Source organism: Penicillium soppii (assembly GCF_028829465.1).
Source record: "Penicillium soppii strain IBT 18220 chromosome Unknown utg000006l, whole genome shotgun sequence".
NCBI lineage: Eukaryota > Fungi > Ascomycota > Eurotiomycetes > Eurotiales > Aspergillaceae > Penicillium > Penicillium soppii.
The window spans coordinates 3,971,870-3,989,010 of record NW_026643236.1 but is presented as its reverse complement, the minus strand read 5'-3'; the positions used below and the strand labels follow the sequence as shown (position 1 = coordinate 3,989,010).

General features: G+C 50.8%; 6 protein-coding genes across 6 annotated transcripts; 3 read left to right on the top strand and 3 right to left on the bottom strand.

The window, feature by feature from the left end:
- Positions 1 to 406: 406 nt before the first annotated feature.
- N7529_008891 (CCR4-NOT core subunit CDC39) lies at positions 407 to 7,499 on the top strand (the record flags this gene model as incomplete). The annotated part of the gene is made up of 4 exons (XM_057244418.1): positions 407 to 1,060; positions 1,115 to 1,439; positions 1,492 to 7,382; positions 7,434 to 7,499. The coding sequence occupies 4 exons, from the start codon at positions 407 to 409 to the stop codon at positions 7,497 to 7,499; spliced, it is 6,936 nt and encodes a 2,311-aa protein (XP_057095956.1).
- Positions 7,500 to 8,155: 656 nt separating this feature from the next.
- On the top strand, positions 8,156 to 9,352 carry N7529_008890 (seipin; the record flags this gene model as incomplete). The annotated part of the gene is made up of 4 exons (XM_057244417.1): positions 8,156 to 8,227; positions 8,274 to 8,458; positions 8,518 to 8,970; positions 9,022 to 9,352. 4 exons carry the CDS (start codon positions 8,156 to 8,158, stop codon positions 9,350 to 9,352), a joined length of 1,041 nt encoding a protein of 346 aa, XP_057095955.1.
- A 180-nt stretch (positions 9,353 to 9,532) lies between these two features.
- Positions 9,533 to 12,043, top strand: N7529_008889 (uncharacterized protein; the record flags this gene model as incomplete). Its single annotated transcript, XM_057244416.1, has 4 exons — positions 9,533 to 9,544; positions 9,597 to 10,507; positions 10,560 to 10,619; positions 10,780 to 12,043. The coding sequence occupies 4 exons, from the start codon at positions 9,533 to 9,535 to the stop codon at positions 12,041 to 12,043; spliced, it is 2,247 nt and encodes a 748-aa protein (XP_057095954.1).
- A 315-nt stretch (positions 12,044 to 12,358) lies between these two features.
- On the bottom strand, positions 12,359 to 13,564 carry N7529_008888 (DUF453 domain protein; the record flags this gene model as incomplete). The annotated part of the gene is made up of 1 exon (XM_057244415.1): positions 12,359 to 13,564. One exon carries the CDS (start codon positions 13,562 to 13,564, stop codon positions 12,359 to 12,361), a length of 1,206 nt encoding a protein of 401 aa, XP_057095953.1.
- Positions 13,565 to 13,997: 433 nt separating this feature from the next.
- N7529_008887 (uncharacterized protein) lies at positions 13,998 to 15,213 on the bottom strand (the record flags this gene model as incomplete). The annotated part of the gene is made up of 3 exons (XM_057244414.1): positions 13,998 to 14,434; positions 14,488 to 14,771; positions 14,819 to 15,213. 3 exons carry the CDS (start codon positions 15,211 to 15,213, stop codon positions 13,998 to 14,000), a joined length of 1,116 nt encoding a protein of 371 aa, XP_057095952.1.
- A 303-nt stretch (positions 15,214 to 15,516) lies between these two features.
- On the bottom strand, positions 15,517 to 16,876 carry pex14 (putative peroxisomal membrane anchor protein (Pex14); the record flags this gene model as incomplete). The annotated part of the gene is made up of 4 exons (XM_057244413.1): positions 15,517 to 16,399; positions 16,463 to 16,715; positions 16,767 to 16,773; positions 16,844 to 16,876. The coding sequence occupies 4 exons, from the start codon at positions 16,874 to 16,876 to the stop codon at positions 15,517 to 15,519; spliced, it is 1,176 nt and encodes a 391-aa protein (XP_057095951.1).
- Positions 16,877 to 17,141: the final 265 nt, after the last annotated feature.

Genomic DNA, 17,141 nt, shown 5'->3' with positions numbered 1-17,141 from the left:
TGAGGAAATCAAAGACGATGAGCGAAACGAGGGAAGCGACAAGACATAAACATCGATAATTGCCTTTCAAGCCCAATCCAAAGTTGTATGCTGTAAAGAAATAGCAAGATGGGTCCTATTTTCCTCCATGGTGCCCGATTGGGAGCTCCCGCTTGACACCTGAGGCATATCACACTTCCGACAACTCGCACCTTGCACCCCATTCCTCCTGCAACCTCTCTCATCGTTCCCCATCCATTCCTCTCCCACAATCTCATCCTCTTTTCTCTATATCCTCCAACTCTCGATATCGCATGATTTCATCCACAATTTATTGATCTGCTTTATCGAATTTTCTCGTTTCTTGCGCTTGTGACTCTTAAAAATCTGTCCTTGGACCTCCAGATCAAATGATCGCGTCTCCTAGATGACCTTCCCTCCCCCTCACCCAACCGCCCAATCGTCGATTGCTTCTGGCACCGATAAATCTTCTTCGACCAGGACCGATATTGGTGCTTGGGGTCGGTCCGTGTCGCAGTCCGGCGCACGTCGTGGGTTGACTCCACTCGCGACTAACTTATCCTCCGCCGCTCCCCCCACGACCACCCGGGGTTTGGACGCAGGCCTTGGGGCTTCTACACCTTCATCCTTCTCTGCCGTTCTGAGCTCTGCCAGGGGTCTCACCGGTAGCAGTCCTAAACCCACATCCTCGCCATTTACCTCATTGCAATCTGGCTCACAACACCACGGATCTAACCTCTCGTCTCCCAAATTTCGATCTCACACCCCTTCCGTAGGGTCTCATTTGGCTTCTGCTACAAGCTCCACTCCAGGTGGAGGAGGTACTGGGGGAGGTGGTGGGCCGGGATCATCCAGAGGCGTTTTCTCGCCTCTCTCGTCCGGAACAACCGTGAATTCTCCCACGGGCTTCGCATCTGACAAGCCGGGATCTGCAGCCGCCCACTCGAGCCAATCGTCGCTCACCAAAATCTCCATCGCGCAGGTATTCCTCTTGTTGGATTCTATTACAGAGAAAGAAGGCAAAGAAAAGTGGGAAACGAAAGCTGCTCAGATACACAAGGTTAGTGGTGTAATATTCCCCCTCCCTCAGCCTAAAAGAAGCTAACAAAAGCAGCTTGTAACATCCAACGGAATGGAGGTCTTTTCCAAATACTTTCGCCGCCTCTTAACGGGCAACGCGCCACAAATTTTCCCGGGCGTGAACAAGTCCGTCGAAAATGCGGGCAATTACCCTCTCCTTGTCCAGGAGCTGCAAAAAGTGTCAGCAGACATGGACCAGTCTCAAAAAATCGCCGAGACAGTAGATACTTCTGAAGGAGATATCTTCCGTGACTTTGACCTTTCGACGTTCCTGGATCACTTCCGACTTGACCCAGTCGTGAAGGTCGCGCTGGCTTTAGCGTTTAAGTTGACCAGCAAGTCGGACCTTCGTGCTAAAGGTATATAGTTGTTTCCGGTCACTTTTGTTCTAAAGCTAATCCATTCCACTAGCCGATGCCATCCTCTCCAACTCAGTTGCCCCCTTCCTTCAAAGCTTGGCAAGTCCATCCGAAATTACGAAGGACTACAATAATTCTTTCCTCGGAATGACCATCGAACGATTCATCCTCTATCCCCCCCGCAATTTCACCGACGATGTCAAAGCGAAGCTCGTATACGCAGCGAACCTGCGATACCAAAAACTTGGGTTAGATATGCCATTCGAAGTCTCTTCCGCTCTACAAATGTTCAATTTTGTCAACCCTCAATACGGTCTTGTTCGGCAACTACATGCCAAAGGCGCCCGAGCCACTGCAAATATCGAAACAATAAGCGAAATGATCAACTCTGACCCGAAGAATTGGAGCGAGGAACATCTAGCAAGTGGTCTTCTCTTTATGGTTTTGTCACAATATTGGGAACAATTTTCACTGGAGACTTTCATAAGTGCATACACAGATAAACCGATCAACTGGCCTCTGGTTCTCCGACACTTCGATCGTGAAGGCCTCCGAGTGGACCCGAAGCAATTCGCCAAGCTTTACAATGTTCTCTCTGTCATGTCGGCCGAGAGCTCGACTTTGGATGTGCAAAAGCTTTGGGGTGGAGACTGGGAGCATCGCGACACGCAGATGTCATTCCTGACAGCGTTCGTGGCATCTCGCATCGACCCATCCCACATCCCCAACCTTCGTGCAACCTTCCCCGCCGACTTCTTCCAGGATGCCCCTGATCTTGTTAAACTGCAAGGCGAGCGTGCAGCGAAGTCCCCACTGCGGTCTATGGACGCCATGAAAGCCATTTTTGACCTTGCCTTGTTCTCTCAGGCTTCTTGGGCTGCGACTGAAAGCCAGCTCCTTATCAAGGCGGTCGTTCAGTTTGATCTGCCAGTGTTCCTTTGCTCCGCGCTTGCGATTCCACAGCCGTGGTCCAGTGTACAACAAAGCTTTGTGTTGCGCACATTTATTGTGTTTATCTCGAAGCAAGAGGATGGATACCAGCTCGCTCTTCACGGAGCTTGGCGACAAGACCGACAGTGGGTTGCAGACCAGCTGTTCACTACATTTAACCAGGACCCTACATCCACCGCGGTGATTTACGAGCACGCTGCTGCGTATGGCTGGCTGGAGGATCTCCTTGGGTTTACCAACGGACTTCCTCTTAATGGACTTGCTCTTGACCTCGCATGCTACTCCCACCGCAAAAATCAGTTTGATCTTGAACAATGGGTTCAAAATGCTGCTCAAAAGGGCGCCATTGATATGGGTGGGCTGCTATCCAAGTTCCTGCGAATCAAAGCAGAGGACGAATTGCACGTCCAACGCAAGGAACAATCCGCTCATCAAATGGTCAGCCTTGCAGTGAAGACGGTGTACACTCTTTTATCTGTTCTGGAGGAATATGTCGGAGACCGTGAGAATCTCACACCCGTTCAACGCATCTGCATTCAGACATACCCTCGCCTAATAAATTACGGTGAAGGCTTCGATGATATCATTGACCTCAATGGCGAGAACGGTAACAATCTGCCTGAATCCATTGATAAGCAAATGCAAGAGCTCTTCGGTAAAATGTACCATGAAGAACTCTCGCTCCGAGAGATGTTGGAGTTGATGCGCAAGTACAAGTCTTCCCGCGATCCCATCGAGCAAGACCTGTTCTCCTGCATGGTCCATGGCCTGATCGATGAATACCATTGCTACCATGAGTACCCGCTCGAGGCTTTGACTAAGACTGCAGTTATGTTCGGCGGTATCATCAACTTCCGTCTTGTTGACGGTATTACCTTGAAGGTCGGTCTCGGTATGATCCTCGAGGCTGTCCGTGAACACGAGCCCCACGACCCAATGTATAAATTCGGCGTTGAAGCAATTGAGCAATTAATTAACCGTCTCCCTGAATGGGCTGGTTTCTGCCACCTGCTTTTCCAAATCCCATCTCTGCAAGGGACCCCCATCTACCAAAAGGCCGAGGAAGTGCTTCGGGAGCAAGGAAACCAAGTTGGTGAAGCCGAGGCTGGACCTTTCGATGGCATGGTTGCTGCGCCTCTCACCAATGGCAATTCCACCGACTCCCCGGCTGCTGATGGCTCTGTACGCAAGTTCCGTGCTGTTCAGCTTGATCCCCCTCTTCGATCTGAGCTCTATGAAGATCCAAATGAAGACATCCAGGACAAGATTCTGTTCGTTCTCAACAACGTTTCCGAGCAAAACATTGACGAGAAACTTCAAGATCTCCGTGAAGTGCTGCGCGACCAACACCATCAGTGGTTCGCCGCTTACCTGGTCGAGGAACGTGCCAAGCTGCAGCCTAACTTCCAACAGCTCTATCTCGACCTTCTTGATCGTATCGGCGACAGAATTCTTTGGGCCGAGGTCTTGCGAGAGACTTACGTCAGCGTTGCCAAGCTCATCAACTCTGAGAACACATTAACCTCATCTACTGATCGTGGCCATCTCAAGAACCTTGGTGCTTGGCTTGGATCGCTGACCATTGCGAAGGACAAGCCCATCAAACACAAGAACATCTACTTCAAGGGCCTTCTTCTGGAGGGCTATGATACCCAACGCCTCATGGTCACGATCCCCTTCGCCTGCAAGGTTCTTGTGCAGGCTACCAAATCAACGGTGTTCAAGCCCCCCAACCCCTGGTTGATGGACATCCTAGGTCTTCTTTTGGAGCTTTACCACTTCGCTGAGTTGAAGCTCAATCTCAAGTTCGAAATTGAGGTCCTGTGTAAAGACCTCGATCTCGACCACAAGACAATTGAGCCGGCTATTGTCATCCGTGATCGCTCTGCTCATGTTGAAGAATCACTGCCCACTGTCAACCCTCCGGAAGGTCTCGTTGAGCCATTTGAAGATCTGTCTCTCAGCGCCATCAACCCGGCTATCCGCAATGAGAGACTCTCTCCTGCCGCTATTATGTCAACCCTGCCGAGCCTTGACAAGATCCTTGTCCTGCCTTCCTCAGCCAGCAGCATGGTAGATCCCAGTATCCTCAAACAGATTGTTCACACTGCAGTGGAACGTGCCATTGCCGAGATAATTACCCCTGTTGTCGAGCGCTCTGTCACTATCGCGTCAATTTCCACCGTCCAGCTTGTCTCCAAGGACTTCGCCATGGAGCCCGATGAGGAACGTGTGCGCCATGCTGCGGGCATAATGGTCCGTCAACTTGCTGGCAGCCTGGCACTTGTCACTTGCAAAGAGCCTCTCAAGGTTAGCATGACCAACTACATTCGCATGATCCAGCAAGAATATTCTGAGCAGCCTATGCCAGAAGGCTTGATCTTGATGTGCGTCAATGACAACCTCGATGCTGCTTGTGGTATTGTCGAGAAGGCCGCAGAGGAGAAGTCTCTGCCAGAGATCGAGAAGGTGATTGAACCTCAATTAGAGGCCCGTCGCCGTCACCTGGCCAGTCGCTCTAACGACCCATTCATCGACCCTTCAATGAACCGCTGGGGACTGTTCATCCCGGAGCCATACAGACAAGCCCCTGGTGGTCTCAACAAGGAGCAGCTCGCAATCTACGAAGAGTTTGCCCGTCAATCGCGAGGCCCAGCACCATCCGCTGATGCGTCCGCCGGTCGTCAACTTCCCGATGTCCTCGGGGAATCCTACCCCGCCATTCCTAACCTCTCTACTCCAGCTGAGCAACCGGCCATTCCACACAGAACACCCCAGGCGCAACCTGCTGTATCGCAGATGCCTCCTGTGCACACCAATGGATTCCTCGATGCTCAAAGCCCTCGAGAGCGAGTGGAAAGCTTTGTTTCCGATCTTCAGCAGTCTGCTCGCAACGCCTCGGAAGAACACGTTAAGGATCTCGGCAGAGACAGCGCAGTCCTGCAAGAATATAACCAGGCATTGCGCACGATAGTCAACTCCACCAATGGCGAGGAGCTAGCCCGACTGACTTCATTGAAGGTCTGCACTCTTCTGTACTCTCAATCACATGGATCTCTTGAGATTGAAGTTCTTGTACACCTTCTTGCCAAGCTCTGCGACATGTCCACACTAATTGCTCGGTACACATGGGCACTTCTTTCCGATGTTGATGATGAACACATGTTCAATGTGCCGGTCACTGTTGCTCTCATCGATGCTGGTCTCCTTGACATTCGCCGGGTTGACATGAATCTGACTCGACTGATTGTGCAGAGAAATGTGAGCGCCCTGGAGTTGCTTGACAACTTGATGGACCGCGTTCTCTTCAATGAAGAACCCTCTGCTCTCCGGTCGGACTTCTCCGGCAGTCTGGAAGCTATGAGTCAATGGCTTTCCGAGGATGCAACTGTTACTGCTGGCCTGGATATCGTGCGCAAATTGCGCGAGTCTGGTATTCCTGAGGTTGTGAACTCTCTTCTCAGCGATCAAGCCAGATCTAAGCGTGACCAGATGGAGTACATCTTCAGCGAGTGGATCGGTATCTACAAGGCCCCTAGTGCTACTGACCGCACCTTCCAATCATTCCTCCAGGATCTTCACAACCGCCAGGTGATGAACAGCCAAGAAGACTCCGCATTGTTCTTCCGTCTGAGCATTGATATTTCTGTTGCCATGTTCGAGCACGAATCTCAGAACCCCAACGGCCCCAATATTGATGAAGCATTCCTCTACATTGATGCCCTCGCTAAGCTGGTCATCCTCCTCATCCGCTTCCAAGGCGAGAGCGCTGGCGCTGTCAGAGCCAACAAGGCCACCTACTTCAACTCTATCCTTTCTCTTTTGGTGCTGGTTCTGAACCACCACCAAGTCATGAGAGGAGAGGCATTCAACCAGCGTGTGTTCTTCCGTCTTTTCTCCAGTATTCTCTGCGAGTACTCCATGAACGGATTGCAGCATACCGAGCAGCACCAAGGCATGATCTTCGCCTTGGCCAACAAATTCCTGTCTTTCCAGCCCCGCTACGTGCCCGGTTTCGTTTACGGCTGGCTTTGCCTAGTTTCCCACCGGGTATTCATGTCGGACATGCTGAATATGCCCGATCGTGCCGGATGGGCGCCTTATTGCGAGATCATGCAAGCACTGCTCTCCTACATGGGCGAGCAACTCAAGGCAGCAAACATTACATACGTTGCAAAGGATCTCTACAAGGGCGTTCTTCGTATCTTATTGATTCTGCACCACGATTTCCCGGAGTTTGTTGCGGAGAATCACTTCCAGTTCTGCAATGTCATCCCTGCTCATTGCGCACAGCTCCGCAACCTTGTGCTCAGTGCTTACCCCTCTTCGTTCCAAAAGCTTCCCGACCCTTTCCGAGAGGGATTGAAGGTAGAGCGGATCGAGGAGATGCGGGAGGTCCCCAAGATTGCGGGTGACATTGTTGCTCCCCTGCAGAACGCCAACATCAAGGAGGTTATTGACGATGTGCTCAAAAACGAAAGCATCTCCGAGAGTGCCATTCAGCAGCTTTGCGGTGCTATTCTTAACCCCGAGACCAAGGAAACTGGCTTATTCTTTGTCCCAGTCGACGTGGACATTGTCTTGGTGAACGCTCTTGTGCTGTATATTGGACAGCAAGCCGCAGTGGAGCATGCTTCGAAGAGCAACACCCGTAGTGCCTTTGAGAACTCCACTCACGCCGCTCTCTTGGATAAGCTCGCCCAAGTTTTGCAGCCCGAGCCTCGTTACTACCTGCTCAGTGCGATGGCCAACCAGCTTCGCTACCCCAACAGCCACACCTACTTCTTCAGCTTCACAATTCTCCGTCTGTTTGGCATGGAATACTCCGAAGGAGATGACACGGATGTCCGCCAGCAGATCATCCGCGTGCTGTTGGAGCGGTTGATTGTCCATCGCCCGCACCCGTGGGGTCTCATCATCACCCTACAGGAGCTTCTCCAAAACTCGAGCTACTCCTTCTTCCTCCTACCATTCATCCAGGCGGCACCCGAGGTAAATTTACTACGTTCTCTTCCCAGCATCGTAAAGCTAACACCTCCCCAGATTGGCCGCCTTTTCGATGCCCTTCTCCAGCATATCCAACAGCAGAGCCCCCGGCCCATCGCCTAAGTAAGCTCTAGCTTCCTCTCTTCTCTATCTCTCCTCAAGTTCAAGTTTATTTTCTGGTAACTCGGGTGGTACAGGAGTCCTTCGCATGTACTTTTCCACGGGGTTGTTACAATTGCTTTTCTTTATTTCAGTCTCATGTTTCGGCAGGGTGCCGTGGAGATGGCATGCATATTTATTTTTCTTTTTCTTACGAATTCCGCATGACTTGAGGTTACATGATATTCTTTCTGTTTTTGCGTCTCATGCTGCCCGTGACCTGTAATGATAAGATTGTAAAAGCTGGAGTTGACGGTCCTTTCTTCATCATTCGCATGGGGTAATGCTAATTACTATTTCAATTTTGGTCTTGGAGCTTTCTTCTGAGGGTTGTGTTTGACAAATCTTCTATTGTAAATACTCTCGATCATGGTATACTTTGCCTACGTCATGAAAGCCCGAAAGGCCCGATGTTCATCAAGTCACTTTTGATAGATCGTGGATTCAGTCCTAGATACGTTCTCTGATATAGAATGAATTTAGTTTCTTTCAAGTTTCCATCAAGGAAGAGACTGATCTGATATTTCCTAGAAATCCCTATAGGTCTGAAAGCCTCGGTAGAGCGATAGTGATAAGCGCTCGGGCGCAGACCGCACCTTCTCTCTACCAACTCCCCTACAATGGCGGATTCCGATTTCACAGATGACGAGTCAGAATATGACAGCCGGTTAACTTTCAGCATCAGCATAATGGTACGTAAGCTTCTTCCTTCTGCTAATTGCAACTAACACAAGGAAGGAGAGGGTCCTCGCGCCATTCCGCGCGCTGGTTTCCAAGTCCGCCCTACGGATCTACCTCAATACCTTGCTATTTATGGGCGCAGCATCGCTCCTGATTGGTATATCCGCAATTGCATACGGAGTGTTCTATCTCAAATTCATTCCTACGGTCGGGCTACAGCGCGAAGTTCATCTACAATTCGGGTAAGCTTGCTTTCACAACAAGCCCCGCTAGACAACCACATCAGCTGACTCGTCATCAGCAATGGTAACCCCTGGGGCACTGCTCATTTTGACTCGGAGCTCGTTGCTCTCCAGCCATACGATGTGTCTGTGACGCTTGAATTACCGCGCACGCCCTCGAATATCGATACCGGCAACTTCATGCTCGACCTCACCCTCTTCTCCTCCCGCCCTGCTTCGCTCGTCCTTCCTGGTCCTGCAAATACCCCCATCTCGCAGGCACGTCGTCCTGCAATCTTGACATATGCATCGCCGATGGTGGATGTTGCCCGGAGAGCAGCGCGCATGCCGCTCTATGTTGTTGGCTTGCACCGGGAATTAGAGAAGCTGGAAGTTCCAATGATGGAGCAGCTGGAGTTTGCCAAAGGCGCGCGAAATCTACCACAAAGCCTGCGGCTCGAGATCCAGAGTGATTTGAAGATGCAGATCTACACCGCGCGCGTCGAATTTCGAGCTAGACTTACGGGGCTTAGGTATGTGTTGTGTGAAAGACTGAGTTTATTTACACGCTAACTGTTGCATAGGTGGCTGATGTATCGTTGGAAGATTACCTCTCTTGTGGTCTTTAGCTCTCTGTTCTGGTTTGTCTCTATGCTCTCTGCTAGCTTGACATGGCTGGCGTTGACTTGGGTTTGGGGGACTACGCCTAATAATGAGATCAAGGAGGAGCCGCTTGATCTTGCCAAGGATGAACCAGATGATAGGATCTCTTCTGAAGAGTCTGTCAAAAAGGAGGAATCAGAAAGTAGTTTGCTTCATATTTATCCAGCCGAGGGTGAAGCGATGGGCTCTGGGTTGGAAAGTGCAAAAGCTCGTGGAGTGCAGAAACGGCGGAGTCATACCCAAGCAGATTAGCAGAGCATCAGTCCAGAGTAATTGTGTTCGCATTTCAGTATATCCCTACATATGTAGACAAATTAGCCGTATGGTCAGATAAAAGATCATGATATCGCAGTGGGTCATTTCAGGTTCCGATTGCGACAAAGCGGGGGGAACTTTTCCCCTCCATTCTTCACATCAACCACACCACCTCCAATGCATATTCTAGTAAGTATATACTATGACAATGAGCTGTTGTACTTGGCTTATCTCTGTATAGGTTACTAACGACGACGGTCCTCCGTCAAACCAATCATCACCTTACGTGCATTCGCTCGTTCAATCGCTTCAATCCGCAGGTCACACGGTCTCGGTCATCCTTCCGCACCAGCAACGATCATGGATCGGTAAAGCACACATTGTAGGCGCATCGGTGAAGCCTACCTACTTCCGACCCGGCACAATTCACCAAGAAGATGGGACAACACACCACCTACCGCGAGGCAGCAACGGCGACGAAAGCGAAGGCGACGAATGGGTTTTGATTGACTCGACTCCTGCCAGCTGTGTTCAGATTGGTCTTTATCATTACTTCCAAGAACGAGGCCCCATCGATGTCATTGTCTCCGGCCCGAATTATGGCCGCAACACGACTGCACTGTTCGCATTGTCGAGTGGAACTATTGGCGCAGCGATGGAGGGTGCCTGCTGTGGCAAGCGCTCAATTGCTCTGTCATACGCTTTCAGCTCACGCAATCATGACCCCGTCATAATCGCAGAGGCCTCAGGTCATTCGGTCAAATTGATTGAATATTTGTGCGCAAATTGGGCAGATGGCGTGGATCTCTATACCGTCAATGTTCCTTTAGAGCCTGGCGTGAGTCAGAATAAGGTTCTCTACACCAATATGCTGGACAATAGATGGACCTCCGGAAGTTGTTTCCAAGCTGTTGATCCCATGCCCGCCAATGACCCCGATTTGCAGGAGCAGCAGCTGCGCAGCGAAGGCGAAATGAAGGGCAAGAAGCCCGACCAGAGTGTTGGCGCAAACATTGGCGAGAAGCCCTCACTTGGTCCTCGGCTTCAACACAAGCATTTCAAGTGGGCGCCCAGCTTCCAAGATGTGTATCGCAGCGTGGAGGAAAGCGAGCCTGGAAATGATGGGTGGACTGTCAAGGAGCAAATGACTAGGTTCGTTCCATATATTGTTTTTGTTAGGACAAAAGTATGCTAATTTGTGTAGTGTCACACCCCTCAAGGCTAACTTCAAGCCTACCCCCGGTATCTCGGGAGAAATCAAGCTGTGAGTGGAATTTGCGCGATGACGGCATGGTATGAAGGGTTCGACCTATACATGTGGCATTCAACTTAGATATTTGGTTTAGCTGATCGATATTTTATCCCCCACCCCTTTCTGCCTTTCGAGTACATGGACTCTTTTCTGATAGATGGATATGCTGTAGATCGGATAATCGGCCTTCACTATATTCCATCGTCGACTGCGATGATTCATACGTGCAACAGATGGTTGACCGAGCATTGACTCGTCGCCTGGGAAGTGCCTCCAAGCGGATCTCTTCAGTGTCTGATCTGCCGGATTCCTCTGCGCCACTCTTCCAATACCGCGAATATGAGCGCATCGACTTTGAACATGGCATGTTCAATGCTTCAACGTCCCTTTTGAACGCATACATTATCCGGAAAGCACTGATCCGGAAGCACTACCTGTCGAACACTGTTGCCGGCTGGCTTTCAAAGAACCCAGACAGCATCCTGCGTCACCACTTCAAACCTGCCTTTGACTTCGAACTCGACTATGCCGAATTCCTCGACGATGCCCTACTGGAAGCATACGAGCTCAATGACAGCTTGGCCAAGAATGCAGAGCTCCCAGACTCCGAAAAAGAATGGTGGATCCTCAAGCCTGGCATGAGTGATCGAGGTCAGGGAATCCGCATCTTCAATAGCGAAGACCAACTCCGTGAAATCTTTGAGGAATGGGAGGTCGACTCAGACGAAGAGAGTGACTCCGAGGCAGAAGACGAAAATGCTGCTCCTGACACAGGAATTGTCACCTCGCAGCTCCGCCACTTCCTCGTCCAGCCCTACATCGACCCTCCCCTTCTGCTCCCTTCATCCTCCAACCGCAAATTCCACATTCGCACGTACGTCCTCGCCTCAGGCTCCTTGCAAGTATACGTCTTCAAGGAGATGCTGGCTCTCTTCGCGGCAAAGGCGTATTGCGCACCGCACGAAGAAGAAGATGACGTGGCCGATCTCGCCCGCCATCTTACCAATACCTGCTTCCAAGAAGGCGGCAGCTCAAACGAAGGCAGTGTGCGCCGCTTCTGGGATCTCGACCACCACGTCCCTGGTCTCTCGGATGACTGGAAAGAGAAGATCTTCGACCAGATATGCTCTGTCACAGGCGAAGTCTTTGAAGCCGCGGCGCGAGGCATGATGGTTCATTTCCAAACTTTGCCAAATGCGTTTGAGCTGTACGGTGTTGACTTCCTTGTTGATAGCAATGGCTCGGCATGGCTGCTGGAGCTCAACGCGTTCCCTGATTTCGGGCAGACGGGTGAAGATTTGAAGGAGGCCGTGGTTGGAAAGTTGTTTGAGGAGGTGGTTGATGTCGCTGTGAAGCCGTTCTTTGGTCTTGGTGAGGTTGTTGGTGATGGCGATTTAAAATTGGTGGCGGATCTTGATCTTGGGAGGAAGGCTTAGACAGAACGGGGGGTTATAGATATACCACTGGGTGATGTACAATAATAAAAGAGCTTTGAATTTCCACATCTCACAGTCTTCTGGGTCTCGGATTTTTCTCTTTTTGATATTTTGCCTAGAAACCCTTACGACATTTCTAATATCAGGATACTATCAGCCTCCTATGCACTTCCTAGGCGTTCTTCTCTCGGCTTTTCGAATCATTCTTAGCATTATTTGAGGTCTTTTTTTGAATGCTAGATATGCTCTAATATAATTACAGCAGACTATCTCTGACGTGAGCCGTTTCCGGCCATAAGACGGGCATCAGCATGCTTAGGCATCATTCTTCCAGAAAATGCGCCCCTCGAACAAACGGCGAGCAGTACGAAACACAGTAGCAGATTTCAAAGCTCCATCGGCACAAAATTTAGCACCAACCATGAGATTCCCGCTCGCATGGCCAATTGTAATCCCAGCACTATCAACCTGCTCTTGATTCACAACACCAGCAACTGTACTCCCAGACACACGAGCAGCAGCAGCAAGAGCCAAAGCAACAGTAATAGGAACAGCCTTATGAGGCTGTCCCACGGAAAGTGCCCGCACAAGAAGATCAACATGCGCAGACGTCTGCTTCTGCTCCACATCTCGCGCATCAGTAGAAGGCGAAGCCACAATACAAATCTTAGGCACACTACCAGGAACAGCATCGGGCTCATTTGCAATGCCCATCTTGATGCCTGCCTGGCGGCGAATAGAATCCAAACGCTCAAGCAAACCAGGGTGAGTAGTGATTTCGTCAGGCGTCAGATTACCCTGGACGCCAAGACTATGGGCCTGGACGAATACACACGGATTTCCAACATCGATGCATGTGGCTTTCATTCCGTCGAAGGCATCCATGGCATTTCCTGTGGGCAATAGCTTCCCCGTGACCGAGCCAGCGGGATTGATAAAATCCAGTTGGACGCGGGCAGCTGTGCCAGCGACTCCATCGATGGTAAAGTCGCCACTAGACGCAGCTTCACTGTCGACTACTGGGAATGACGAATGTATGATTTTGCCGGTATTGGTGTTGTGGATGCGAATCAAGGCTGAATCGACATTTTTCAAGGGGAACAGCTGCATATCGACGGCAAAGGGGCCAACGGCTGAGCTCATATTTCCACAGTTACTAGAATAGTCGACATCTCTGTTCTTGATGCCCAGTGAGATAAATGTATAATCGACGTCGGCATCACGGTGTGTGGATGAGCCTACCACGCAGACCTTGGATAGACTGGAAAGGCCGCCTCCTAGCCCGTCGAGTTGTCGCCCATAAGGGTCTGGACTGCCGATTACACTGCGGAATATAGCAGCCCAATCTTTTCTATCTTTTGGGAGGTCCTCCTGTTTGAAGAACACTGCGCGAGAAGTGCCGCCGCGGTAGTATGCTGCTGGCAGGGAGTTCTGCTTTTTGGTTTGGAGAAACCGACGGCCACCCGACGAGAATTTGGTCTGTGTGAACCTGGGTAGATAGAATAGCGATTGTTTGGACATTCTTGGTTTCTGCTTCCAGGCATTGTTGGAGTTCAAGTATCTCGATCTTAGTGACTTGGTCAGGACCACTCCGATGCACGGCGGTGTCGGACCGTTCCGTTCAGCGGCTATCGGATGTGCCGATGCTATACGAAGTACTATGTAGATACGGAGAATGGGAATGCTAACTACATCCTGTCAAACGTATATGTGAGGTGGAGGAATCAAACGACCATATTAGCTCCAATATAGATGGTTATAACCATCTATACATCTACTTGTCCTGTAATCATACTACAGGATTAGTCTTCCTCGCATTTCGGACACGATGTAGTTATGTTGTGTTCATACGTGACATACTAACATAGAACTACCTACATATTTAATTTTAGATATAGTTCGAGGAAAGGAATACATGGCCCGACCACAGAGATCCTAATCAAACCTCGCAAATTCAACCAAAGCGCTGTTTGGCTAGGGCTTGCAAGAAGCCCATGGTCTCCTGCTCTTTCTGTCGATACTGTTGCATCCGTTCTTCTCGTTCCGCTGTACGCGCGCGAAGAATTTCCTCTCTCCGAATCTCACGCTCATTCTTCTTGCGCTGGTCCTTCTCTTTTTCCTGTTTTAAAGCGGACAACTCATTGTCTCCACCCATCAGATCTTCCTCTCGAGCTCCATCAGGCGAGTCGCCGCGCCGGGAATCCGCAAACGCGCGATTGCTCGCAGCTACTTCTCGGCGCTTCTCAAGCTGTCTCTCCCGTGTGCCTGCCTCAGCGCGCGGCGCAATCTCGTCTTGCACATGACGCGTTGCAGATTTGTGGGAACGCAGTTCAGCACGATATTGATCGCGTGACTCGCCGCGGGCTGCAGCAGCATCTTCAATGGCGGTTTCTAGGGGGTTGTCAGGGCCGCAATATTGACAAACATGGAGCGGACAATCATACCTCTTTTAAGCTCGAGATCTTGCATATTTGGGATTGTAGGCCCCAAATATCCGCCTCTTGCTGATCGAGCTTGCGGCAATATTGGTCCATACTCATCTTCATCCTCTTCATCCTCGCCTACTGGTTGATCCTGCTGGGCTTCTCCAGCTGCTCGCTCGCCTTGTGTGTAGTCAGGAGATTCACGCCGACCTCTTGGTTCAGCTGGCAGTTGTTCCTCCGCATTTTTGCGTGCCCGAATGAGCGTAGCTGGATCATACCAGCCCTCTGCAAGTTCACATCGATTCCTGGGATGTCAGTACAACCACATCAAGCGGAAACTGTAACCACCTACCATTTTTGCGTAAAACTTTTCCATCGCCCTTTGATCTCATCCTCGCTTAGATCTTCGATAAATTTCCCCTTCTGGATATCCAAGTACATGGCAAACATCGGCTCATACGCCTCAAGGTCGCGCCTGGAGAGCTCACGCGCCTGGTAAGGTAGGATCACCGGCTCTTTCGGCGTATCTCTGTGTCTACGCTCATGGCGACCGCGATCTTTGTCTTCGCCGTGTCGATTATGGCGGTCTGGTTTGTGCCTGTCCGATCGGTGCGGAGAGCGTGAGCGTGAGCCGTCTCGGGGCCGGTGGCGGTGGGAATGGCCGTGACGGCTACGGTGGTGGCGGTGACTTGAGCTCGGCGCAGAAGGAGATGTAGGTCGGTGCGAGGAGCGAGTTGGGGAGGGCATTTTCACTATTAAATTGTTCTTGGTTGGTAGTCGGAGGAGTTTGTCTGAGGTGAAAGATAAGGATAACTGTGGTGAGCTTATCTCCCACTAGACGACTAGTTCCCCGGTCAAGACCTCGGAAGGCCCACAGGTCCTTTATTATGATTTTCCAATATAAGTTGAGATTCACATGTGAATTTGGATAATAGAGATAGAATACAATATGACACAAAATTCCGGCAATTCCCTTGGTTGTAGCAAATAGATCTAATCAGAGGTATACAATGAACATTCGATAATCTAGCGTAATCAATCCAATTACACCTAATTTGGAGGAGCACTTTGCTCCTGGCTTGGGCTGACCGTTGAATCAGCACTGGCTGCGGGTGTTGCAGGCGCACTCGACTGCGAGTTGGCCTTGGACCGGTTGGCTGCGGCCATCTGCCATGCGGGAATGGAGGCAGAGCGGCCGAGCTGCGAGAGAGGGTTGCTGTCCCCTTGACGAGTGGTAGCCGAAGGGGCCGCCTGGGTTGTTGGCTCCTGTTCCGCTGGGGTCACAGTGGCAGCGAGACCATTTGTAGGAGCGGGAGCGGGGGGAGAAGGGCTGGCGGTGGTCGCTTCCGGTGCCGGACGAGGAGTGCTGGCAATGGGAGTGGATCCAGCGATTCGGCCGGCCACAGGGCTAGCTCCGCTACCACCAAGTCGGTTACCTAGCAAAGTCTTCAAACTCTTAAGCTCTGTTCCGAGGTCCTTCAGGCGGTTCTCGTTGCCTTCCCGAGCACCTTCGAGGGCCTTAGGGATCGCATCTTTCAATGACTTAACCTCATCACTGATACGACGAGTCTCATCATCTCTCCGGCGAGATGAGTTCTTAAGGTCAGCAACTAGGCTTTCCACATCCTTAAGGGCCACGTCTAAGCGCTCGGTACGGGCTTCTTCGGCAGATTTTAAGGCAGCGGTGTCGGTCGAGAGTTGCTCGATAAGAGTAAAAGCACGTGAGAACTGTTCATCAATGTTTTCTTTATCCTGCTCCAGCTGGGGTGGGGTTGGAGGGGCGATCAAAGGTGAGATATAACGCTGTAGCGATTGGTCAGCACCATGAGACTTGCACTCGGCAGTGACCACCATATACCTTTGTGACGAAATACAATCCATAACCAACTCCTCCCATAACTGTTGCCATAATAAACCAGTCGCGCCAATCTCTCTTAGGCGGCCTTATCATGCGATTAGTAACGAACTTTACGCGGCAATGGATATCAAGACATACTCGGGAGGCGGCTGCCATTGATTATATGGGGGATATCCATATCCCTGAGGCGGTTGGGGTTGCCGGTAAGGAACTGGCTGTGAAGAATAGCTAGGCGCAGGGGATGATGCAGCTGTGGCTGCAGCCGCGGCAGACGGGTCTTCGCCCACTCGAGATAAGGCAACATCTACCTCTTCTTGGGTCAAGTTTTTGGACTGAAGAAAAGCAACTCTTTTCTCAATTGGCGATGATGCAACCGAGGGATCTTGGAGGACTAGATGAAGTCAGCCATAGCTATAAGTTTGTTAAGGTAGTTGTTTCATACAGGTGATCTAGTAAAGATGAGTTAGCGGGAGCCCCGAAAACGGACGAAAGCAGACAATAGGGAGATAGATAACTCACAGCTGAAGAAATCAGCTCCTCGCGGGGAGCCATGATGATAGATGTCGACTACCAGTGAGGGTAAGGAGGAGGAATGAATTAGGGAGAGATACGACACACCCACATCGGCAATGGCCGTCTGGACCTCGGAACTTGCGCCACGCCAAGCTTCCCCAGACCGGAGTCTCGTGATTACTCGGCTAAACTATTTTTCCGATATTCTCTTTCCCGCTATACACCGCCTTCCTAATCTGAAAGTGGCACGCATTTGTTTACATCTCTCCAAATCCCTCGTGCCTGCCAAACAACAGATCAAACC